Below are 25,938 nucleotides of genomic sequence, written 5' to 3'. Positions count from 1 at the left end.
TTATTTTTAAGTTCTATAGAAGCATATTATAATAACACAAAATTTAGAACTTGACAAATATGGAACAACAGTGCTTTTATGAAATCTTGGTTATAATTTTTTGAACACAATTTCTTGCCCATTGTTAAGTCAAAATTCTGAAATTGGTTTCATGCAAAATACAAATTTTCATTTTCTGTATCATCTTATACAACTTCAGCATCTATTTGTTTTCTACTAAAATGTTGCTAATCTCTACATTTGCTGATCCCCTTGAATTAACAATACCTGACATTTTTCTTCACAAGTTTCAGTGGGAAAAAACCCTTTAAATTATCTTTCTGTTGGAAAATTTGCAAAATGCTTAAAAGAGAAAACTTTTCTGTGTACACAGCAATGGCGATATTTAAATAAATATAGTACACAATTTATAATCTTTATAGTAAGTGAACCTATGTAACATGCAGAAAAGTTACAAAACTATAGGCATTTAAGCAGGTGGCAATCCAAATGAACTCAATGGGATTGATTTCTAAACAGACCCCAATAGAACCATAGTGCAAGTGAATTACAATATGCTTCTAATCAAGTATGCCTGTCATAACTCCCATACACTAATTGGAAAGGTTTTTGATCACTTGAACATTTTTCATCCATATGTCTTTCCAGTGCATTCCAATAAATAAGGTTTTGACTAGGAGTAGTAAAATGGCTTGTAACAATTTTCATGTAGTGACAAGGAGAAAAAACAACTTTTTCTGGAAAAAAGATAGGTTCTGAATGAAGTTTTTCTGGTTGGATTTTAAGTTTTGCAACACATATACCTATAAAAACATCTTCCAACTTAAGAACAGTGATATGTTTTGAAACTATATAAACTTGACTAGCAACATCAGAGGAGAGAACATAAGCTGTTCCTGAACAAAAGGGAGGATAAATGTTTTCTGGATATTCCTCTTCACTTATATACCATTTTATGTCTGGATTTCTTATTGGCTTTTCATTAATTTTTATAGAACCTGTATATAACTGGGTAGTACTCTTTCGTTTCCGAAGAAGTTCTATCAGATAATAGACATTCACAAACATATCAGAATCAGTTTTCATTACAAAAGTAGCTTGTGGACAGAATTTATGAATCCATTCAAAGCCCATTAAAGACTTTAATGTTAAATTACTGTATGAATCTATGAAATTTTTTTGGATTATATCTTTATAACGTAAGCTTTCCATAGTCACATTAAATGGTTTATACTGCCAGAAATGATTTCCCAAGAGAAAAAAAGTTACAATCAGTTTGTCAGCTAATACTCTTTTCTTTCCCCATGTTTTACGAATTACCATCCGGGCCTTTCTCTCACCAAGTTCTGTTGATACCAATATTACTAGGAATGGAGGATTCTTATGGCAATTTATATCAGGCAATTCCAAAAAACTTTCCTTCGTAATAAATGTGATAACACAATTCAAGAGGATGATTGTGATCAAACAAGCCAGGACCAACAAAAGAAGATAAATAAGAAACTGTCTCTTGAAAGAAATCTGAAAAAGAAGAAAATTAATATATTCACATATATTCATACATATATTCTGTTATTAATTAATTAAAACCATTTTAATTGCCACTCTTGAAATGAAATGGTCAGTAAAATGTAAAGATTAACAATAAAAACATGATGGTAGATACAGATTGATTAAAATTTTAAAAAAATATTAAAAAATTATATTTCAGTATGGAAATTTGAAATCCAAACAAAGCAATACATTAACAGGGTTATGAGAATATAAATATATTCCCTGGTAAAAAAAATAATAACAAAATATGCTGCTAGAATTACATTATTAAGGAAATGTCAGAGAACAGGGTATGTATATCAACAAAGTGGCTTACAACCTATAATTATATCTACAATAGTTAGAGCATCCCCATTGGTGGGGTTTCAAATAATTTAACAACCGGTTCGCCTGGGGTCAGGTTGGCTATCGTGGGAACCGTGACCCATCCCCGTCCTCCAGCTCCACCGCACATGCGGGGCCATCATTATTAGCCAGCTTCCAAGTACAATTCAAGGTGCTGGTGGTTGTCTTTAAAGCTTTATATAGCTTTAAATATGTCTTCTGCCCTTCATATAAATCAAACATAATAGACTCATTCCAGGTCCCTTCTCTTAGGTGTTGCCATCTACAAGGACAGAACAGAACTTCTTTTTTTGTAATCGCTTACAACCAAGATCAGACTGGTTTCCACCATGTTATGTTTTAGGAGACTTGTTAAAACCTGGCTTTTAAAGAAAGCTCTAAAAGATATTCTATGATTAATACTTTTGTTTCAATGGCCTTAGTTTCCTTCTTATTAAAGTTTATTGCTTTTATTTTATACCACAATTTGTTACCTTATTATTTTATATTTGTTTTAACATTTTTACCTGTAAGCAAAAAAATTAAGCTACTCTTGAGTCTTGCTAGATTCAAGCTACATACATACATACATACATACATACATACATACATACATACATACATAAATCAATACATTCATTAAGTTTTATTGTTTTATTGAGCTCAAAGAATTGCTTATCCCAATAGTGGGAGCTATATTTAAAATTGATTCCTTCAAGTTTACAGTAAGCAGATTGAAATAAAAGGGCTTTTAAGCTGGATCTCTTACTTAAATGTGTGTACTCTACACATAACATATATTTTCATATCTACCAGGGAGAAAAATGTAATTATAAGAATCTCTTGTCTGTATATGAATGTTGTCCTTCCCACCCTGAAACTATCTGCATATTTAAAACTTGCACCTTAAATGCAAACATGAATTTTTCATCCTCCTCAATGAATAGCTTTAAAGCTGCACTGAACAAAATGTAAGATTTAGTTTTAGTAGTTTTCAGTGATTGGCAAGATACAACTGGCTTTAAAATGAAGTCAAGAAGCCACCAAAGGGGAAAAAAATCAGAAAGGAATACAAAGGTAGTATTTGACTTATGACCATAATTTAGCCCAAAATTTCTGTTAAGTGAGACGTTTATTAAGTGAATTTTGCTCCATTTTACAAACTTTCTTACCAAAGTTGCAAAGTGAATCATTGCAGTTGATAAGTTAGTAAGCCGGTTGTTAAGTGAATCTGGCTTCCCCATTGGCTTTGCTTGTCAAAAAATTGCAAATGGTCGTAAGCATGAACCAGTTGCCAAGCATCTGAATTTTGTTCATGTGATCATAGGAATGCTACAAAGGTTGTAATTGTGAAAAATGGTCATAAGTCACTTTTTTCAGTGCCGTTGTAACTTTGAACTGTCACTAAATGAACAGTTTAGTATAAGTCAAGAATTACTTGTACTCCTGAACATTAAAACCGAACAGAATATTTGTATAGTTTTACCATCTCTTTTACAGGAGATGTTGGCCACATTTGCACTCCTCCTCCTCCTATGATTCTCTACAGAGAAATTCTAAGTAAAATTTTCCATGGAGATTAGCTCCATAAATCTTTCTCTTCAGACCTAGTTACAGTAGGCCCCATCTCTGAACCCACCAAGCCCTTCACTTCTACCCAGGCTCACCCTTGCTTCTCATAACCCGGTCCTACACTTTAATGTTTTGCTCATTGCCTTTTAGACAGTGAAAGACCTACTTTCTTTGTAGCCGCTTGAAGCCTCTTCATGACAGGGGAAACCATCTTTCTTCTCTCCGAGGAAGAGAAAAGCCTCCTGATGGCAAATCTGGGCCTTGCAGCCTAAAGTAGCAGATAGAAATTTATGTCAGCACAAAACAATTTCCCCAGACTCAGGACTGTAAGCCGCCCTGAGTCTCGAGAGTGGGCGGCAAAACCAATATTCTTGGTTTTTTAAAGAGTTAACAGAATCAGAAGGAAAAAAGAGGGTCAAATATGGTGAGTGGACAAAGATTAATAAATGACAAAGAAAAAGAAATCTTTGTAATTATCTCAGTTTTCATCCATAGAACTATTTAAAATATGGCAAACCTATACTACGCAGGCTTTCCACAGGATCTAATTTCACACAAAATATTTGGGATTTACAAGATTGTTGAATAATTTAAATGGAAAAAAAATTCTTTTGAGCTACAGCCTTTTCTAGCCTGTTGCCTTCCACCATACCTATTGGTATTTTCTATTATTATTACTTGGCAATTATACCAGAACACACACACACACACACACACACACCAGCTCTCGCTCTCTCTATCTCTATCTATCTATCTATCTATCTATCTATCTATCTATCTATCTATCTATCTATCCACACATATATTAAAGCATCTGTTTATTTATACATACATACATACATACATACATACATACATACATACATACATACATACATACATACATACCAGGGGTGGGTTCCTGCTAGTTCTAACCTCTTCTATAGAAGAGGTTCCACAAATCTACCGAGCTGTTTAGAACCAATTCCAGCTCCCGCCCACCCCCGCCCACCCACACCACGCTTGCCCCGCCCGCTGCTCACTGATTGGCTGGCTCACCAATCACAATGTCATTGCCATCATCTTAACTTTTCTGACCCTCCCCCATTCCATCAAGGAGACCCCTAAATGGGATTATAGCTCCAACATTGTTATCTAAAAACTGAGGTACCCTGAGGTTGGCATGGAGCTCATAAGAATCTTCTTCAGGCAAAACAAAAACTATTTATTAAGGGAGGTCAAGTTTTTATATAGAGTCAGAAACAAATGATACCAGTGACATGCGGTGAAGCTTATGGCTGGTGAGGCAAAAAGAAAGAAAGCGGCTTTTGCCTGCCCTGCAGCAGCTATGTCTGAAATAGAGGCGTCCCGCACCCCGCAGCTATGTCCGACCCAGCTGCGGAGCGCAGGACGCCTCTATGTCAGACAGAAGCAGCAGGGCGCTTTCTTTCGGCTTCTGCCCACACTGCAGGGCAAGCACTTCCACCTTGCAGGCGCCGGAACCACAGGCCAGCAGGAATAACTCCCACCCGCAGCAGAAGAACACCAGTTCCTGCCCAAGCTGGAGCGAGAGCCGCAGAGGCAAAAGGAGAAGAGTGGGGGAGTGTTCCAAGAGGCCCCCTCCCCTTTTTTCACTCCGCAAGCCAGGCCCACAGCGGCAAGAGGCTCAGCTCCCCTTCTCCCCTTCTATCCCCCCCCCTGCTACAGAGAAGCCGGCCGCTGGCGAGTCTCCACAGCCCCGGTTCTGTCTCCAAGCAGCCCCGGGAGGAAATGGGAACTTTCCGGGAGCGGATGACCCGTGTTCCACTCCCCCTTCCAAGCCCTGAGTGGCCAGCCTCGACTCCTGCTGCTTTCTGCCACAGCTCCGGCAGGCTTGCCGAGGAGGAACCCAGATGAGGCGGGAGCGAAAGCCGCAGAGGCGAAAGGCGAAGAGGGGTGGGGTGGGGTGTTCTAAGAGGCCCCCTCCCCTTTTTGCGCTCCGCAAGCCAGGCCTGCAGCAGCAAGAGGCTCAGCTCTGTTTATGGGGTACTACAGTAAAAGAGGAGGGGGTTGGAGCCCCAGAGACCAAAGAAGAGAATGGAAATATAGAAAACAAAGATAAGACGTCAGATGAACCCATTAATGGAGTAAATACGAGTGAAAACGAAAAGAAGGGAAGCTGGAAAAGTGTTTTTGACAACTTGGAGCCTTTCCTCCAACTTCAAGATGCAGGAGGGAAAAAAAGAGTGAAAAGGATGGAATTTAGAAGACAAATATATCCAGAAATAAGTTTGATAACCAAAGCTAAGTCTAGGTCAATAACAATTAAAGAGCAACAAAACTACATGAGAGATCCTTTAAGCTACAGGGTACAGAGAAAAGTTTTAAACTCTGAAAAGATGCCAATAAGAGAATTGACACAACTGCTGGCGAGAGAGAAAGGACCATTTTGCTACTGGAAAGGCACTGGTTGATAATGCCAGTTGATGATAAAAATTAGCTAATTTTTGATGATTAATAAGTAGGGATTTTTGTAGACTGTTATAGATTATCATTGAATGTTTATTCGTTAACATATAATTTGCCATGATATTAACAATGAAATGATAACCTTAATTAGGATAAACAATCGGGCTGCAAATTGCAATTGAAATTTGGTGAGAAGACTTATAAATCTTTTACATTTGTGTTTAGATCCTGTTATGAAGGTATAAATAACTTGGATTAGAATGAGAGGTGACGTGACATAAATAGCAAACAATTGTTTTTTTTCCTGTCTTCTTTTAACTTCAAAAACAAAAGGGAAGGTTAATGTATACTTTGGTGATTATCAACTAGAAATGTCAATATTTTTTGGATTGTTTTAGATTTTAAATAGTCATTTTGTTAACACATATTAATAGATTGTTGTTTAGAGATTGTTGCTTTTTTGCGCCTGTGGAGAGGAGAAGTGAGAAAAATAGTAAATAACCTCTAGTTAACTATAATAATAATAAACATATGTTAGGGAGAGGAAATGTTAGATGTCCCATTAATTGACTTTTTTTAGAATATGTTATAAAGATGTAAAGATATGGCAGATTGATTGAGACTGGAGGAAGAAAAAAATGCCAGCAGGTGGCTATGTTCTTGAAATCTTAATTAAATGAAAATGGTGGTATGGTGATAGTAAAATATATAAATTTTAACATATACAATTCAAACTGAATGGAATATATGTGATTGTGGAAAGAATGCACGAAATGTACTTGTGACCAATGGATACGCTTTATACAAGATGTAATGAAAGATGATTCTTCTTTTTTTTGTTCCTTTTTCTGTAATAAAACCAATAAAAAAAAATTCAAAAAAAAAACTATTTATTAAGGGAGGTCAAGTTTTTATATAGAGTCAGAAACAAATGATAGTATCATTATGATACATTCGGTATATGTGATGTGTCAGAAAGTAATAAATCAAATAATAAAAGACATTAATAAACATGAAAGAAGACAGACACTTAAAATTATGTTTCCTGTCCAAGCTTGCTTCTTTAACGTTTGCAACACTCATGGATTTCATAATATTTCCCCTTATTGTTTAGTTTTTGAATTGACTAGTTTTTGCATATTAAAAAATGTATTTGGCTATAAAGAAGAGATCGTTTCCTGAACTTCAAGAGGAGACACGGATGCCATGCTAAAATGCTGATATCACCTTTATTAAAAGGCTAATAATAAAGCTAAAATTCCGGGTCATAACATCATAATAAAATTCATAAATACAAATACTTTCAACATACAATAAATATTGCTTTGACTGAATTCAGTTTCTGATAATCCATATGCTGAAGGATACATACATGTAGTATATTGTGGGGAGAGGATTGTAATAGTAGTTTGCCATTGAATTCAGAGATGTTGTTTTCATTTTCCTTAACTTCATGATATTCTTCCCTTCAAATAATTTCTGATGCTTCTGATTATTCCGTACAGCCCTTAAGATCTGGCTATCCCGTCAGGCCTGGGGTTAGATTGTAATCCGTCCCCACCCGAATGATGAATGTTGTGTTCTATTTTTAATTATGTATTGTTTTATGCCTCACTGTTTGTATTCCCCTCCCCATGAATTGTAAGCCGCCCTGAGTCCCCCCCAGGGAAAAGGGCGGCCTATAAATAAACTTTCCAATTCCAATTCCAATTATCACATTATCAGTTAACAATGTTATTGGAACGGGAATTTCTATCTCTAAGGGATGCTGTTGTAAGGGACAATATCATATGACTGCATTGTTTAGCAACAACAATCTCGAAAGTCCCATTGCCATTATTAACTGAATACAGATCATTAAGCAAGAAGCTACTTACAACTTCCTGGTGGCTTCCAATAAACAAAGTCAGTGGGGAAACCAATAGGAAGTTGCAAGTTCCAGAGGTTTTGCAAACAGACCAGTTGACAGATTAGTGGCTGCTGCTTAGTGGTGCATGAGAGTGTGTGAGTGGCCAGTGAGGTTGACTGAGTGTAACAGGGCTAAAGGAGCCATGCACAAGTGGCCAGCATGGCATGGCTAGGGGTGGCTGCTGCCAGGATGGGGTGGGTATGCAAGTGGTGCAAACACCGAAGGGTTGCTGTTGGGTTGAGAAGGTGCATGAGTGTCCATTACAGTCCTTGCAGCTTTGATACTATAAATAGAAATATTCTGTCGAAGAAATGGGCCAGTTTAAATATGGAACCCATCCTCTTACTTTTGGTTAATGTCCTTACTCAAACACTAATCTGAAAGAGCCTTGGTTTTCTGAGGAAGGGTAGGAAATGAAACACAAGAAAAGATGCCTGGGTGTAGCAGGAAGAGGGAGTGGCCTTGAAGGATAGGAGGAAGAACTGCTATTCCTTCTCATCAAGACTTTTGATGTATGAATTATAAAAATGTCATTTCAGTCATTTATTTAAAAAATATGTTTCCTTAAAACACACTAGAATAGAGTTTTTGTTGTAAAGCATAATTTCTATTTTTAATTCTATAAATCTGAAAAATTAAATTAATCTGGGGTAACTGCTGTTATTTCTTGCTCTAGGAATCACATTTTGAACCCAGGCACATCATTAGAGGTTTCATTTTCAAGAATTTTATAGTGAGGCTGTGAATGATGTAAAATATATAGATTGGATGTGAAAAAAATGCAAAATGCAAATATGCAACTAAATACTCAAGGAAAATATAAGCAGCCCAAAGCAATAAAATGCAATATCCAAGAACAGAAAAAGCATTTTATTTAACATAATATTTTAAACATTACAGTTTCCATGTTTACATAATAGAATGTACGTTTCTTACAAACAATGTAATATAGCTTCTGATATAATTTTTTGGAATTTTTATGTGTGTAAAATATCCTTTCTACTCAAATTGTTTGTTAGTTTACTTTAGATTCCAAAATATGCATGGCTAGTCCATCCTTGTCCAATCTTATTGGACTTATTTTTTAAATTAAACTCTCTTTTTCATGAATTCTTATAAATATGGCCTGCCCTAGATAGCTGCAACTAGACATGGTCAAGAACCACATTAAACCTTTAAAAATATATAGATTCTTAAAATATTTATTATACTTTCCCCCAACATAGAGACTTTGGATTTTAGTTCCTGTAAATCAGCATCGACTCTGAATGGCATCATATTCTTTTGAATATTTCAAGTCAAATCAGCTTGAAAGCCAATGTTGAAACATATTAATAGCAACCACTTACATGTTTGAGAATGTTAAGGACAGATATTTTCCTGATTCACATAAACTTCCTTATCAGTAATTAGACTTGCCCATTTTAAAAAAGAAATATTTTGTACATTTGGTTTTTTATAAATATCTGTACATCTAATTCTAACCAAGGGCCAACTTGGAAGTAAGTTTGGTGGAAGTTATAAGCATTTAATTTCCAGCCATGCGTTTTCTTTTGTTTTAATAAAATAGATATTACAGCACTTCATTGGATGAAAATAGAAAAGATATTCAATATTTGCCAGTTAAAAATCTAATTGTTTAGCATGTCATTGGAATTAATAGAATCATTCATTTCTGTGCAACGACTGAAGAACTTTACATCTGAATTCTAAATGCACTGTTTCAATTGTCCAAGATGACTGGGACATTTTTTAAAAAAAATTACACCTTTTTGCTTTTACCTATATTTCTACATATTCATTTATATATTCCAAAGATTTATATAACCATCCAACAAACTCTGGATGACTCACAGTAACAACAACAATAGTAATAAAAACATTATCAGATTTGAAACCAAAAAGCACATTCTCCATTATATCCAATGATACAGTCCCCAGGCTCCAACCTCACCCTGTCCAACCCTTAGAGGAAGAATGGGCCATTCTTCTCTTCTTATCTCCCAACAGCTCCCCAGGTTACCTTTCGCTACTGGAACAGTTTTTCCCATCCTCCAGAGAAGTCTGATATGTGGCGAGGGGAGGGGGGAAGCAGGCTACAGGAGAAAGAAATATCCTTCCTGATTCTGCTAATAGAAACTTTCATTTCTGGAAAACCTTGGATTTCACCCTTGACTTAGAATTATTATTCAGTAAATGGTCAAATATTATTTACTGTATATCAAATAAATACAGCTAGTCCTTGACTTATGACTACAATTGATCCCCAAATTTATGTTGTTAAGTGAGACAGTTGTTAAGTGAATTTTGCTCCATTTTATGAGCTTTCTGGCCCAGTTACATGAATCACTGCAGTTCTTAAGTTAACAACACGGTTGTTAAGTGAACCTGGTTTCCACACTGACTTTGCTTGTGAGAAGATCGCGAAAGGTGATTATGTGACCCAGGACACTGCAATAAATATGAGTCAGTTGCCAAGCATCTGAATTTTGATCACATGGCAATGGGGATGCTACAACGGTTGTAAGTGTGGAAAAAGGTCATAAGTCACTTTTTCAGTATTGCTGTAACTTGGAATGGACTCTAACCAAACTATTGTAAGTCAAGGACTACCTGTATACAAATGCAGTTAACATACATTAGTAAATGGGAATGTTACAGCATCCTGGATTTGTGTTAATATATCAGCCTTATCAGATAGACTAGAAAACACAACCAGATCAACTAATTCTACTTTATTGCTAGACTACATTAACAGAAACTTGCAAGTTTGAAAATACAGTTCTCCTCCCACCTCCTTTAGCCCCTAGAAATAGGAAGGATCTCTTCTAAGCTTCTTACCCCACCTTACCGCTGCAGGCTATGATGTCTCGTATCTGACCATTCTCTAGGCAGCATCTCTTTGCCCTCTCTCCCAGGATCTTTACCACATATCATTACATAACATTATTAGTAACAGTGGTGGAAATTGTTTGTTGATAAAAACAACAAAATACTGATACATTCAAAAGGGTAATGTTATTAGAGGAAATGTGATCTTCAACCTTAAAGGCAAATATTATGCAATTTAATTAGGAAATAAGACAATTAAATATAAGACTTGTTTCTTAGCCAATGAACACAGGATTGGTGTGCAAAATAGTGTAGCCAAAACCATTTTAGCTAAATCAATGTTTCTCAACTTTAAGATGGTGGACTTCAGCTCCCAGAAATCCCCAGCCAGCATAGCCATAGCTAAGCATTCTAGGAATTAATATCCAAACATTCTACCTGTGCAGAGACTGGGAAACATCAGGCTAAATGAACTATGAATTCTCTAAGAAAAAAAATGTTATAGATTTTTGCCTGTTGCCTAGTTGAAGATAATTTTGACATATTTCCTCACCAGAACCATCTACCCCCAGTTCAGAAGGGTTTCAGCCATCAGGGCATTTTTCATCCATGGATCTCTCCAGTGCATTCCAATAGATCTTCAGCTCATGAGGTTGCACAAAATGGCTCGTCACAATTTTCTTAAAGTGGCAAGATGAAAATTCAAGCCTTTCAGGGAAGAAGGTTTGCTTGGAATGGAGGTTTTCCAATTTGATATCAAGTTCAGCAAGGCACAAGCCTATGAATACATCCTCCAGCTTAATAAAGGGAATATTGTCAGAAATTCTATATACCAGACTGGCAACATCTGCTGAGAAAACATAGCCAGTTCCTGAACAAAAAGGAGGGTATGCGTTTCTTGGATATTCATATTTACTCACATATCATTTACTGGATATTTTCCGTATTGGATGCTCATTCAGTTTTAAAAAGCCAGTGAAGAATCTGGTATTCAGGGGTTTTTTTAGGAGGAGTTCGGTCAGATAGTAAGTATTTACAAACACATCTGAGTCTGTTTTCATTACAAAGCTAGGCTCTGAGCAGAATTTGTGAATCCATTCAATGCCAATCATAGTTTTTAATGTTAAATTATGATAGGCATCTATAAAATTCTTCTGGATGATGTCCCCATATTTCAGACTCTCGTTAATCACAGCAACCTGTTCTTCAGGATTCAATGTAGTTCCCAAAAGAAAATGGGTTACAATTAATTTATTTGCTATTAATTTTTTTTTGCCCCAGGTCTCACGGATTATTACACGAACTTTTAAATCAGTAGGAGAGGAAGTTACTAGAATGACCAGAAATGGAGGGTCCTGGCTACAATCTGAATGAGGTACTAACAAAAAATGCCCAGTGCCTTGTTTTAAAAACATGTCCTCAGTTTTAGTCTGACAGAACTTGCATACTCCAACTGAAGTCCACTTGATCAAAAAACATAAGCCAGCAAAGACCAGTATGATTGTCAACAAAAGTATTTGTTTGAGTCTTTTGGAAGCCATCTAGGGAAAAAAAAGAAAAAAAAAGGGCTACATCGAAAAGATGAATTCCTTGCATTGATATAAAAAGAAGGATGAGCAAAGCTGATGCTGAACTACAATTCTGTATATAATCAGACAATAACCAACAATGTAGTATGCTGAGAATATATGCTTAGGAATATTTGGACACTCACTGATTCTCACCCCTGCATTAGGTCCTTCAATTAATAAAAATGTGTATCCTTTTTATCCGAGCCAAGTGTTTTCCCTGCAGATTTGGGTGTAGAACAAATTGAGGACTGATTTTGGCAAATAAGGAGCAATCAGCAAGGAATTTACACAAAAGCAAATTGAAGGAAAAGCAAACATACCCTATGAAGAAAAAGGTGGTACATAAGCAAAAGAAATAAAAGAATGCTGCATTATGTAAAACCCAGTACCTGTCGGACAAAGTACTTCTTCAGGAATTCTTATTTCTTCAACATGCCTATAGAAAAATAATAATAGAGTCAGACCTGCATTTATATTCCTTTTAGAATTTTGGCCTGCCACACTTTCTCTTATTTCATTATGCTGTTTCTTTAAGTATAGTCGATGGGAGTGTGGAATAGAAGGAGTGAGATTGTGGAATGTATTATTTTCATTCTTTACTAGAAGTCAAGATCATCCTTTGTCTCCGCACTTTCACACCTGACCGGAAGCAGCTGGGTGGAGACGCCAGCGTGGAAGAAGAAGATTGGACCATGTGAAGATTGGACTGTGGGGACAAGATCATGAACTTTTAACTGGGTGGGATTCTGATGTAACTTCCAGAGTTGGAATCCCACAGCACGATGCCAACATGCCTGTCTTATTAAATTGGAACTTTAAGCATAGTTTTGCCTTCGACTCTGATTTAATTCTGCATGGTATTTGGAATGCTGACAAATAGTTCTCAAACACAAGAACAAGCTGATATATTGTTTGAATATTTAGACCTTGAATATCAATTTTATTTTATTTTATTCTATTTCTCATCAATATGGCCAAGAGAAAAATTAAAAGGTACCACTTCAGAGATACAGCTTATAGTTTTTAGGCATGCAGTAATTTTAGAATATTACTATTTCATATATCCAACACTCATTTATTTGGCAGATCCAAAAGCATCCTGGCTATTAGAAAATAAAGGTAGACGACTTCTGGCTGATGTTGCAGCGAGATCAGACATGAGGAGAGGATCGCTGTGCTCCTGCACCACATTCTCCCCATTGGAGGGCTCTGAAAGGAGCTTAAGCCACCCTGTAGGGGTGGTGAAGAAAACAGGGGTCTCACTGTAGGTCGCAGAGAGCCACAACTCTTCCACTCAACTCAGGGCTTTTTCCCTCTTATCCACAACAAGGAGAAGAGGCAGCCATCATGGCTGCCATGAAGCTGGGACAGCCAAGGCAACAAAAAAGTGCAGGAGCAGTGTTGATGGACAGTGATTGGAGTTGGGTGAGAAGATTCCCTTTTTCTTTAGAGCCTAACCTTAAAAAGAACAAAAAGAGCGAATCTAGAAAAAGAGACTCTTTGAATTGTTTGCTAAAGCAGCAAACAATTATACAGAAGAAAACTCTAGACCTGAAAGAAAGGAACTAAGGGGAGAAAAACTATTTAAAACATAGAAAATTGGACTTTCAAACTGAGTAGGCATTATTTTGGAAAGGCATTTTAAAATGCTGGAACTATCTACTTAAATAACTGACTTTGCTTCTATAAATTGAATTAAAATTGGATTAAATAACTTATGAAACAACCCTGAAACCTAAGAGCACCATCTACTGATGAATGGAAAATATATTTTACCCCTACAGCCTGGGAAAGTTTGTGATAAGAGAAATAAACAAGAGCCATCTGAAGGATTGTGGTGATACTTACTATTCTATAATTATTTATTTTATGATTACTGGAAACTCAACTGTGGGAATAAGGAAGACACTTAAATAAAGTGATTTTTGATGTTTGGAAAGCTTCCTGGGCTATTTAAATGGCACTGAATGAATAAGTTTGGAATATAAAGAATTTTGAGTATTGTACCTCCTGAGGAGCAATATTAGGCTTGAATATATTGTATTTGGACTATTGAGTCCAAATTAGGAGTTACTAAAATAAGACATATCAACAGAAAACAAATGGAGGAAAAGACAGAACAGAAAAAAACAGGAAATAAAGCAACAAGATGAAAAGGAGAAGATAATAAAGATAATAATGATGATGAAATAAACCAAGGGGAAAGTACTTTGAGAGATTGAAAAATAGAATTGGCTAAGCAGGAAGATATTTTTGAAAGGGAGATAGGAGCCTGGGTGGATACTCTGGAAGCCGGGCAGCATAGGAGGAAAGAGATGAGAGAAATGTTTAGTCTCAGTGTTCCAAATATCATCCAAAATTAAATCAGAGTTCAAGGCAGAGCTTTCCTCAAAGTTCCAATTTATTAAGAGAGACATGCTGGTACATCTGTGGGAAACCCGAATCTGAAAGCTTCCTGGGTTTCACCCAGTTGAAAGTTCATGATCTTGCCCCACACCCACAAGTCCATCACATGGTCTAATCTTCCACTGCCACGCTGGCATTTCCATCCATCTAGTTCTGGTCAGGTGCAGAGGTGCGGAGACAAAGAATGATCTTGGGCTTTTAGAAAGGAATGTGGGTTTTTTTTGACAACAACATATTCTGCTCCTTATTATTCCCCCTCCCAATTCCCCACTAATGAAACAGCAAAGTAAAATAAGAGAGTGTGTGGCAGGCAAAAATCCTAAAAGGAATATGACTGCATATTTCTAGCTTAGCATGCATATGTATAAGACTTGATAACAGTTATGAAATAAAGTATATGTGAAAGCTGAAGCTTAGTTAGTTCTGTATGAACAAAAATAAAAAAGGCATTGACTTGGCAATAGATTGATGATTCAAACTGAAGCCGAATGATGTAGATGAAATTTGAAGGGCTTTCTTGTCGCTGTTACAGTAACAAAACAAGCAATCGTTTCACATTATAAGTTTGCCCCAAGCTTCAAGATAATAAAAATCTGGTTTCAGTATGATTACGGTAACTAAAGCTGAACATGTATTGGGCAAAATATCCATATCAGGGCCCTGATATAAGCTCCTAAAGATTCTAGAACAATAAAAATTCATAGTTCCAGAATGAAAGAGAAATGAAATAAATTCATAATATTACTCCCACTTCCCCTAGTGCTGGTCATTTGATTTCACACACACACACACACACAAACACACACACACACACACAGTTAGGAAATGACATTTTCTGATTACAAAGACCTCATTTTCTGTTGCATTTAAAAGCATTTTCAAATTGTGCTGGAAATTTATTTGCATATTTAGAACTAGGTGTTTTCTTAATACTTCTAGCCATTATTGCCCTACGGCTGGGTAATTAAGCAGGGCATATATATTTCAATCATCATTTACAGATAAGTACCAGAAACAAGATAATGAAGCTCTGTATTTGGTGGGAAAAGAAAGAATGGTTAGACCCCAGGAGCCAGAGGTGGTGTAAAATAAGGGTTCCCACAAATGAGAAATCAGTCCATCCATGTGCCCTGTGCACTTGCAACATCATTCCCAAAGCAGACGTTGTCAGTTCAATGTCCATTGTGAGACTAGATGAATCTGCAGCTGTTTCTGAACCTTAAAGCTCTTGTTTTTACTTTCAAGTAAGGTTCTGTAATATGAAAGTTTTCTTGAACAAAATCATATTATTCTTTCAGTCAGTGATCTGTTGCCGTAAAACCTAACTGCTAATGGGAAAAAAATTAAGTGAGGAGATGACAAATAAGATCTCTGCATGTGTTATAACAATCTGAGAATAGGCTATAATGCTCCATCATTGGCTCAAATTCTTTTTTTAAAATACTTTGAATGTTTTAAAATTATATTTTTAAATTTGCATATTTTAAAATGTCCTGTTTACTTTTGGTGTCGTATGATCACACAAAATCAATAGCCTTTCAAGGTGGACAAGAAAAAAACAGTAATTGGGTGATACACTTTACTTTTTGCACTATAAGACACTCCCTCTCCCCCCAAAAAAGTGGGTAGAAATGTCTGTGCGTCTTATAGCACGAATAGTGTGGTGGGAGAGACGGGGGTTGGGAACGCTGGAGCCTTCGCTGCTGATTGGTGGTTGGATCGGCCTCGCGCAATTCTGCCAATCAGCTGTTCTAGGTGGCAGGGATTGCCACCACTTAGCACCACCCATTCTCCGATGCCACAGATCGCCGCTGTCCGTTTGCTACCACCAATATTGGTTTCTTCTATATGGGTCAGATCTAAGCACCTTGAGTTTGACATCCCTGTTCTAGGCCAAGTTTAAGACTTATTTCACTTTACGTTTAAGATTTTTTTCTTCTTGTGAATGAAAAGGTTTCTAATATATGGAGATAAAGATAAGTGAAAAAGCAGCTTGCCATATTTCATCTCCTGGATTGGAGTTCTCTTCTCTCTTATAGCAATTCTGGCACCCAATTTTGTACTTGGTTGTTCAAATGTAGCGCTTAAAATATGTGCTACATACTCCTGTTACCTACATACTCCTGTTACCTTGTTGAATGTACTGATGAGTATGACTGTTTGTCTCCCAGCTCAGCATCTAAGAAAATCCCAATCAAGAAAATATTTGAATTAACACCAGATATAATTCTATCCTTAGAAGAGAAAAAATGCATTCATTCTTAGTTTGAGTTTACATACTCTTCCAACACATAAGTGGAAGTGACATACTTCCTTTTATGTTCTATTTTTCCTACATTTTTTGTTTGTTTTCTTTTTTTTAAATCTATAATGCAAGCCTGGCTAGAGAGGCATTTTGTTTCATTTATATTTTTGGTTTGTTTGCTAATCTTTCCCATCCTACAGTTTAGACAAGTGTTTTCAGCTGGATACAGGGGAAAAAGAGAAATGTGTTTGGTTCATACTATGCAGCAATATAAACTTACCTAATTTGTACCTTCCCAAACTCTGTACAAACCAGAACACAGCTTTGATCTAAAACCCCCAATATTCTGAATCATGTGATACAGTTTGAAGTTCAAAAAACATATTCAATAATATATGTTAGAAAAAACTGCATACAAAAAAATCCTAATATAATAAAATGCCTAAAAAGCAGTATAGCAGGAAGATACATTTATTTATTAGGGGAAAATATCTGCTAAAATATATTAGAAGAAATACACACACATTAAATAAAACTTTTGATGCAGATCTTTTTAATATCAGACTGGTAAAAAAATAGCTCAATACCAAATAAATTTTAAAAAAACAGGAAAAAAAGCTTAGCAAAATGGATATTGATAGATTCACTAATTCCAATTTAAGGAACAAAGAAGTAATTATAATTCTACAGACTAAATTGCACTCCAGATTGCAAATTATACTTTCCCAAAGGCAAATTAGATACATTTTTACTGTGTAAAAAGCAATCTAGAAAGCCTGAGGAAGCTAGGCCCAATGGAACTTCAGGGGCAGAGATATTTCCCCCACCCCTTTGACCTAATCCCAAAGAAACGGTTAAAATATTTTTGTCATGTCCCTTATCATTTCCTCTTTTTAGCGAACATAAACAATTTCAGCAAGTTTATTTTAAAAACCTAATGTGTTTCCAGGTATCTTTCAGAAGAGGCCAGAGGCCTTTAAAGGCTACCAGACACTTCCTCAGACATCTGCATGCCAAGTTCACACAATTTAACATAGGAACTTTTATATGAGTTACTTAGGTCATCCTGACATACCATAGCATATCAAAATTTATTTCTGACGGTTCCTGACTGCAGGAAGTAAAAATAATCAACTAAAGTTTTAAGAAGGCAGATTTCAATTGAATGTTAGAGGGGGAAATCCTAATTTTAAAGATCAATTTAATAATGGAAATAATTATCCAGGTGGTGGGTTTCTCTTCACTGCTTATCAAATATAAATTTATTGAATTTATATGGCTGCTCATCTCACACAAGGTGACTCTGGGCAGCATATGTGTTCAAGCCAATATAGCCAGGCATCCTTTAATTTAGATTCCTACACTGAATAAAAATTAGTCATGATGGCATAAAATAAATATTAAAAATATTTAATCTATTAAATCACTACATCATATGAAATTTCCGTAGCCTGATTTAAAATTCATGGAAAATATTGATTAGAGTCCTGTGTCAACCCTGAAGCTGATCTGGCCAAACCATCTTGGAGCTTCAGTGCTGTCACACTGGAGCGAAGGATAGGGAGGGGGGATTAGACATAACTGGAGTTGTGTAGTCAAAATAAAATACTTTTTCTTGGGAACCAAGGATGTTCTCACCTGATTGGAGGAAGGAGGAGTGATGTCACCAGACCAGCAGACGATGCCTTGATTGGGCCATGGAACTGATTGTTTGGGGTTGAAGGAAAAACTTTCACTTTTAAGTAGGTAAAAACCAAGGGGCCCCTCGAGTTGGTTTTCATCAGATATGTGCCAATATGATATTTCCAATAAAGTTATTCTTTGAGGAATCCACCTGCCTCAGAGTTTTTGTTTGCATGGATCTATTATTTGGAACCCTTTAAGAAGAGATTGGGCAATGATTTGTCTGAAATGGTAGAGGGTCTCCTATTTTAGACTAGAAGATGCCCAAAGTCCTTTTAACTTATTCTGGTTGTGTCTATTAAGTCTCCAGGGTCAAGCATGACTATGTTTTTACTTTCCTCCCCAGCTAAACTGCATTCTTCCTGGTTGGTTGGAGTCAAATTCCAATGGTTGCTAACTAGCCTGCTTCTGTTGATAAAGGCATATGTGGGCACAAAGACATCAGATGGGCACCAGGATAGTAAAGGCAGCAGCACCTTGATACCAGCAAAATTCATTTCTTTATATATATTTATCAAATTTTATGCCTCTATTGATCAGAGGCACTTCACCTGGCACAGGCTCAATTTGATTACTGGATACTGGTAATATTCTGTTCTCTGAACTTCCAGGTGCTTCTCCAGACTCAAACTCTACTATATTGTCCATGCATGCATGTAGTCCTGAGCAAAAGATTGAATTCTTGATTATATTTTGCTAAGCAGTATCTTTAGCAGATATAGGCACAGATAACAAAAATATTATAAAGATTATTCAGCAAAAGAACATATCCACATCATTTTTTTCCTTAATGCTTGCAAATATCTTAGATATTTCTATTCTGATTATTTAGAACAATCAAGTGAAATTCAGTGAATCATTTCTAAGTCTCTGTCCTTCCTGAGCAAAAAAGCAACCTCAGTTGGTTCACTCAAAAACCACTTTTCACTTTGTGAAGGTAGGATCAATATATACCTTGGAAAATTAAAACATTAGCCTTTCTTAAATGCATTGTGGAGATTCTGCTCCTATCTTACTTGATAATTATGCCCTTTAAACAGGATCAACTCTGATCAGAAAATGTGAAAACCTGGGGGACTTAGGTGTTTCCTAGGCAGACAGGAAGACAAAGTTTTGTGCATTTGCATAATTTACAGGAGAGAATGTTTCCCGGGTTCAGCTTCTGAATTCTCCAATAATCATCCAGAAACTGCAACACTTTTGGACAAAAGACCTTTGTCCTCTCCTGGGGTTGATTCATTAGTCGTTTTCCCATTATCCGAGCATTTGAGCTGTTCTTTTGAAGAAAGCTGGCATATTAATTCCTTTCATTTTTTGCAGCATTTTTTTAAAAAGGCCCGCGTAAATCAGGTTTCCTTTGAATCAAAGCATGATTCAGCTTTTTATACACATGAAAACAGAAGAGACCAGGCTTTGAAATATCCCACCGTCCCTCAAAACAAATCCCGAGGTTCCTTCTCTTCCCTTCCCTTTATCCAACGCGGCCCCCAATCCCCTCCCGGTTCTTTTAGCTATGCTGTATAAAATATCAAATCAATAGTCTCGAATTTTTCTCCGAAGGGGGAAAAAATCCCCGAAAAACCAGGGGGGAAAAAACATTTCTGACATTCAGTTCCTGGAGCTCCGGGTGCCATCCCGGGGCCAATTCCATCTGGAACAGCCCTTTAAACTGATTGAATTCGGAAGACAAATCCTCTCCGTCCAGACAATGAAATCGCGCCTAATTACCCGCACTGTCTGTAGACCCTGGTAGCAGCTCTTGCCGCGGCGACGTCTGACTGGCAGCAAAAGGGGAGTTAGGAACTGCCTGTAAATATTCTCACTTCATATTCAAGAGAAAAAGAGATTAAGACGACCCACCTTTAGCTATTACCAGGCAATATTCCACGATTTTCCTCCAGAGCATCTTCGTAGCCCTGCATTTCTCTAGAAGTCGAGACTTGAGGAAACAGGAGTCGGGTTACTCTGTAAATCACTTTCTGTGCATATTCGTGCCTCACCTTCAGTCTTAAAGACGTCCCCGGAGCAATATACGGTACTAAATCAAAATCTCATCGACCACCTTTTAAAGAACCTAAGCCGTGAGGTCATCATTTATGACTAACCGAGCCATAAACAAAAGGAGGAAAAATAGAGGTTCCGTTGACAGTTGTCTAGGCAAGAACCGTAAGAGAGACATTCGGGTCGCTGACGAGAATGAAAAACGCTCGATCGCAGCAAGTGTAGCTTATTTCAAAGGAGGCCGAGACATTTTTTAAAAAAACTCCTGAACATTGAAGCTTTCTCAGTAGCGGATGAATTGCAATTCCCTCCCCCCAGAACCAGCTCACAGACCAAGCGCTTCTTGGAGGTTCTCGGATGAATAGAAGGTGCTTTGGGGTGGGTGGAGTAATACCTGGTTACTATAACTGAATTCTGGGCTAGCAGATTAACTGATGCCCTGGAGATGTCATAAACTACATTAGAGGAGCAAGACCTGTCATAGAGGAAATGCCCACCAAGACTTTAGTTTGGTCGGTTTATACTGGCCTTCCGGTGGCGTTGGGGGAGGGGGAGACCTGTTTGAGAGAAAGTATGTATTTGATGATTAAAATTTCACTCCTTTTCCTGTGCATTGTTTTGTTTTATACATTATATTGGTTTTGCTTTTTCCAAAGGCAAAGCAAGGGAATGGAACGCCTGCGCCCTCAGCGGAGCACGAGAAGAGGAGAGCGGAGGGAAGTAAAGAGAAAGAAGCCTAAGATTAGAGGAAAGTCAGCAGGAGCCACAAGGTCTATAAGGCAAGAAGAAAGGGGAAAACACGTGGTGGTCTGAAGGCGCGTAGCAAGAGAGAGATTCTGCTTGGAAGGAGGAGAATAATAGAAAAGCAAAGATCAGGGGAGGAGTGAGGGAAGCATTCAAGTGAAAATTTCTACTCGATGAGGATGGTGATTTTGTACGCGGTGTTTTGTGTTTACCTGGAGGAGTTAATGAGATTTTCGCCCTTGTAACCTTTTGCACATCAGCAACTTGGAAGCAGCTACCACATCAATTTTATTTTAGCTTACCTACTGTAGGTCCGGGGACAAACCACTCCTAATTCAAGCATCAAATTAGCAGAGGATGAGTCTCCTTGAAGTCAGGCTAATAAAACCTTTGAAGAAATTTTCTCCAAAGGACCTCATTTTTTGCAAACAACCCAATATCCCATGGCTTATATTGGTCAGGCGACAATAATATACCCTCTTTTTCTGCTTTCTGTTTTTCTGAGAACCACAGTTGGAATTACATAGAGAATTTGCTTCAAACTTACCAGTTCAATAAAATTTAAGCAGTTTACAAGTTTGCAAGAATGTGGTCTTAGTTCATTGAGTGTACATGTTTCTATTCTGCTGTAGGTGATGTGCATTGTCCTGCATTTGGATAGCAACCTTTTTCCTGCTTTATTGTTTTAAGTTGTCCATTCTCCAATGTAGATAACAAATCTCTAGTCTAACCTGTCAGTTTGCAAGCCTACTTTCAGAAGTATATGCTTCCCTCCAGATTGGACTACACTTTTGTTCATACACAAAAACACTTTGTTCATTTCATCCTACCCAGAAATACTTCCTTGAGCCACTCTGCACACTCTCTCCAACTAGCCAGGAATCCTAAAATTCAGAAGGGCCTTTTCTTTAGCCAGATTCCAACAGCCATTACTGAAGAAAGGTACAAAAAATCCCCTTCATGCCTATTTGATATTGGAATAATTGAATGGATGGAACACATTATACTCTATTATCCTCTCTACAGAAGCACTCCAGGAGTTATTATCTCCACTTCTTATTAAATACCCTGGTTATTCCAATTTATTTTACATTAAATTGCTCTTATCAGATCAGTCTGATTCTATCTCTCTGTCCATAGCCACGTACTGCTCAATAATTTGCTCTTTATGCCATATGATTGATTCTAAGCACTTTTAAATATTTTAGACATTTTTATATTTATATAAAATACAATACACACATGAGAGAGAGGGTGGGAGTTGTTCTCTGAGCTTGTGGGTTGGTTTTTGTGTTTGTTTTGTATCTTATTTTTACTAACTATTTTCTATATTTTATGTGCTGGTCTGTGGCTGAGTAAAGTTGAAATTCATTTCCAAGTTTACTTCACAATTTTTTGAACCAAAGTAACATACAAATTTTCATTACTAATGAAAAAGTTGCAAACTTTTTCAGCAAACTAATGCATGTTTTTCCATAATTACGATATGAATGAGCCAGAGGGATTTGAGGATTCATAAAGATCTTAGTTCTAATAAAGAGGTTTAGCCCTAGCCAAACTGATTCCATTGTTAAGATGCAATGTTAGCTGAAATAGCATGGAATAGATATATAAACTGTTGTATGCTTATGTGGGTGCAAAAGGGCAGATCCTATATAGTGAAACAACACACTGTGCTCCAAAGCATCTATTGTAGATAATGGGATAGGCCAAGATAAACTTGATGGATTTTCCACATCATCTATGGATTAGCCAGCACATTAGTAATCCTTCCCGTGAAGCTAGTTTATGTGCATATTTAGGATTTTTCACTTGGGAATGTTAACATTTCAAGTATGACCAATACTATGGAAACTCTTAACTCTTGGATACTTTTAATCCATGTATAGATAGTGGAGGAATGGATCTGAACCTCATCACCCAGGTGACAGAGAAGATAGAGGACAGGAGGGATTTTCTTTAGGTCTAGCAGTATTTCTGCAATATCTCTTGATGTAAAAGAATGGGGCTGATTTCACCAAAATATATAAAAGGAAATCTTATGATATTTGTAATGATTTCTGTCCACTTTTTTGTTTCTCCTTTGGTAAATAGACAAGCTGGATTCCAAAGCACTAAATATATCAATGCAGCAGTTCATAATTCCTGTGTAATTTTATTTGTAGTTCAAATTGAAAGCCCAGTTAAAAGCAGTTGAAACAGGGGTCCTTGGGAATGATAAGAAAGGAGTGTCTTTGGATACAATATTGTCTGAAACAGATACACAATGAGAGAACAAGTGAATCTGCTCTGGGAACTTGACCTCAGGTTTGAGCTGTACACTGTAGTGTAGTGAGTCACTTTGAAGTAATGTTTATCACAGGGGTGTGAAACTCACTTCGTCACAGCAGTGTCACCTGACATATTGGGACTTTTTTCCCTTTCGCTAAACTGGGTGTGGGCTTGGCCAGCATGTGAGGCATTCGGCCCATGGGACAGAAGTTTGACAACCCTGATCTATCACATCAGAAACCAAGAGACTGTGAATTCTAGTCCTGTTAGGCACAAAGCCAGCTGGATAAACTTCGGCCAGTTTCTTTTATTCACTCCTGGGAAGGGGACAGTGGCAAACCACTTTTGAAAAACCTTGCCAAGAAAATTGCAGGGACTTGTCCAGGCAGTTTGAACAGAAGAAAAAAGTATTAAGAGTATGGAGTTGCTTGTACTTCTTACCCATAGTGTATTGATGGACTATGCAGTGGTAATGTTTAAGGTGACTTGCTCTTGGTTAGGAGGACTTGGATGAGAAGGCCTACCTCAGACATCTGTGGCCATTAGGCTCATAAAGTCATGTTTGCTGAAGTCTTAACTCTTCAGGGATGGAGTCTAAAATGGTGACTGGAACATCTTGCAACATTATCTGGGACTCCTTATAGTAGACTGTGGACTCTATTGAAGTAGAAAAGCCATATTTCCATACCAATACCTAGAAAGCAATACTGCCTAAAGCATAGCTTGAACAGATGGAAGATCCGTAAGAATGTGTGGAAAAATAAACAGTCAATGACTGGGTAATATTTATTAGGACAATCTTGCTGGTCAATTTAAGTTCAACAATCACTGAATAATTGTAGAGAGTTCTGGTGAGTCATAAATGGTCATCATAAAAATAACAATTGAATTTAGAAACAAAGAATTAGATTTTTTCCATTGGTGATTCTATACATTTAGGATTTAGCATTTTAAAATAATAAAAGCCATAAATAGAATTGTGGAAAAATGGAAAGTTTACTGGGTTGTCAAGGGAAAGGCTAAAGGAAGTGCATCCATAGCATGAAAAAAGGGATGGGCTCCATCTTTTCCCAGGACTAAAAACATGTCTCATGTAGAACCTTGAAAATTCTCACCAGTTTATCCATATCTGTGGCCATAATGTTGAACTAAATGGACCAGTGGGCTCATTTGGTAAAAGGCACTATATTTTTATGATGCCTTGTTTTTGAAAAATGATTTTGTATTATGGGTTTTAGACAAGTTTTCTGCCTCATTCCAAACTCTAATATTTTATTCGCCATCTATTTTATTTAGCATTTCTACAATGTTTAGTTCTAGAAATGTTAGTGATTTAGCCCATTTCTTTTCATAATAATTATTTTTGTTTGAAATTTCTGTATCACTGCAAGAATTCCTTTTGTGTTTATCAAAGGTAGGAGATTTTTTGAGAAAGAGGGAAAGAGGGAAAGACCAAAAACCTCTATCTACAGGTAACACAGCAAACATGTTAACTCAGTGTGTAACAACTGTAAATAATGAACTTCGTGTGACATACAGTAATAGAAAAACAACTGGAAAATAGTACTGCCAACATTGGTGTATCTGTGTTTATACCAGCATATACCAACATCTCAAGAATGGAAAAAGTCAAAATGACTTAAGTTAAAATTAATGCAGTTGGATTTAGATCAGGCAGCAAGAATCAAAACTGTTAAGCTACTGAAGCTAAACTTCCTTAAATTTTTGGTGAAGAAAGAATCATCCATAGATGTAGAAAATACATTGTCCTCACAAATTTCAAACAGAATTTCTTCAAGGTCTTTCTTAAAAATAACCACTTTCAGTTTTGCAATTGCTTAAGGGAAAATGGTTCTGCTTAAGGTCAGCCCAAAGAATCATCTCAGTAATATTCTGGGTTATATAAATACTAAGTATTAAATATTTGGGAGAATAATGTACCTTAAGTGTGGTTCAGATTTGTCTAGTGTGATTGCATAAATGTTACAATTCTTTACTGAATTGTGTGTTGTGATGGTGGCTTACCTCCTCCTCCTCTGTACCAACCGCTGCCTTCAAATGAATAAAGTAAGACTGCATCCTCCAGATACTGCACATACCAAATATACAAATTTATGGAATCATTTTCAAAAGAAGGGGAAAAACAATCGCAAGGAGCTATTGTATTGGAACTACAGTGACTACAATATTGACTTTTTAAAACCACATTGATAAATGCTCCTGTTCAAGGGGATTCTGAGAAGGCATGGCCAAAGTAGTTCTTTAGATCCTGTCCAGGTATCAATATTACTTAATATCTTTGAAAGCTATGCATTTCCGATTCTCCAGTGCTAATTCATGCATCTAGCAACATGGCTTTAATGATTCTAATAGCAAGCATGGTAACGGTAATCTCACAG

At 36.8% G+C, this 25,938-nt stretch overlaps 2 protein-coding genes across 5 annotated transcripts; both read right to left on the bottom strand.

Annotated features, from left to right (window-relative positions):
* Window positions 1-149: 149 nt before the first annotated feature.
* On the bottom strand, window positions 150-20,557 carry LOC106548638 (beta-1,3-galactosyltransferase 5). Of its 4 annotated transcripts, XM_087721675.1 has the most exons (5): window positions 20,384-20,557; window positions 16,726-16,774; window positions 12,579-12,625; window positions 3,617-3,718; window positions 150-1,521 (listed from the first exon to the last, which is right to left on the bottom strand). In XM_087721675.1, the coding sequence occupies exons 4-5, from the start codon at window positions 3,659-3,661 to the stop codon at window positions 565-567; spliced, it is 1,002 nt and encodes a 333-aa protein (XP_087577801.1). In that variant the 5' UTR covers window positions 3,662-3,718; window positions 12,579-12,625; window positions 16,726-16,774; window positions 20,384-20,557; the 3' UTR covers window positions 150-564. The 4 variants fall into 4 exon arrangements, with proteins under 4 accessions (XP_087577801.1, XP_013921533.2, XP_087577803.1 ...); XM_014066058.2 differs by lacking the exon at window positions 12,579-12,625; XM_087721677.1 differs by lacking the exon at window positions 16,726-16,774.
* Window positions 11,203-12,159, bottom strand: B3GALT5 (beta-1,3-galactosyltransferase 5). Its single transcript, XM_014066057.2, is given in 1 exon segment — window positions 11,203-12,159. A coding segment is annotated over 1 exon segment (957 nt).
* Window positions 20,558-25,938: the final 5,381 nt, after the last annotated feature.

The sequence above is a fragment of the Thamnophis sirtalis genome, unplaced genomic scaffold, assembly GCF_051295495.1.
Source record: "Thamnophis sirtalis isolate CommonGarterSnake01/CBP01778 unplaced genomic scaffold, rThaSir2_p1.2 scaffold_8, whole genome shotgun sequence".
In the NCBI taxonomy this organism is placed as follows: Eukaryota; Metazoa; Chordata; class Lepidosauria; order Squamata; family Natricidae; genus Thamnophis; species Thamnophis sirtalis.
This window is presented reverse-complemented; position numbering and strand designations above follow the sequence as displayed.

Excerpts from the sequence above, each read along its gene's own strand:
- LOC106548638 (XM_087721675.1), bottom strand. The coding sequence starts at position 3,661 with ATGGTTTCCCCTGTCATGAAGAGGCTTCAAGCGGCTACAAAGAAA. Across the intron at positions 1,522-3,616 it reads TTCAAGCGGCTACAAAGAAA|ATTTCTTTCAAGAGACAGTT; the intron begins GTAGGTCTTTCA and ends CTTCTTTTTCAG.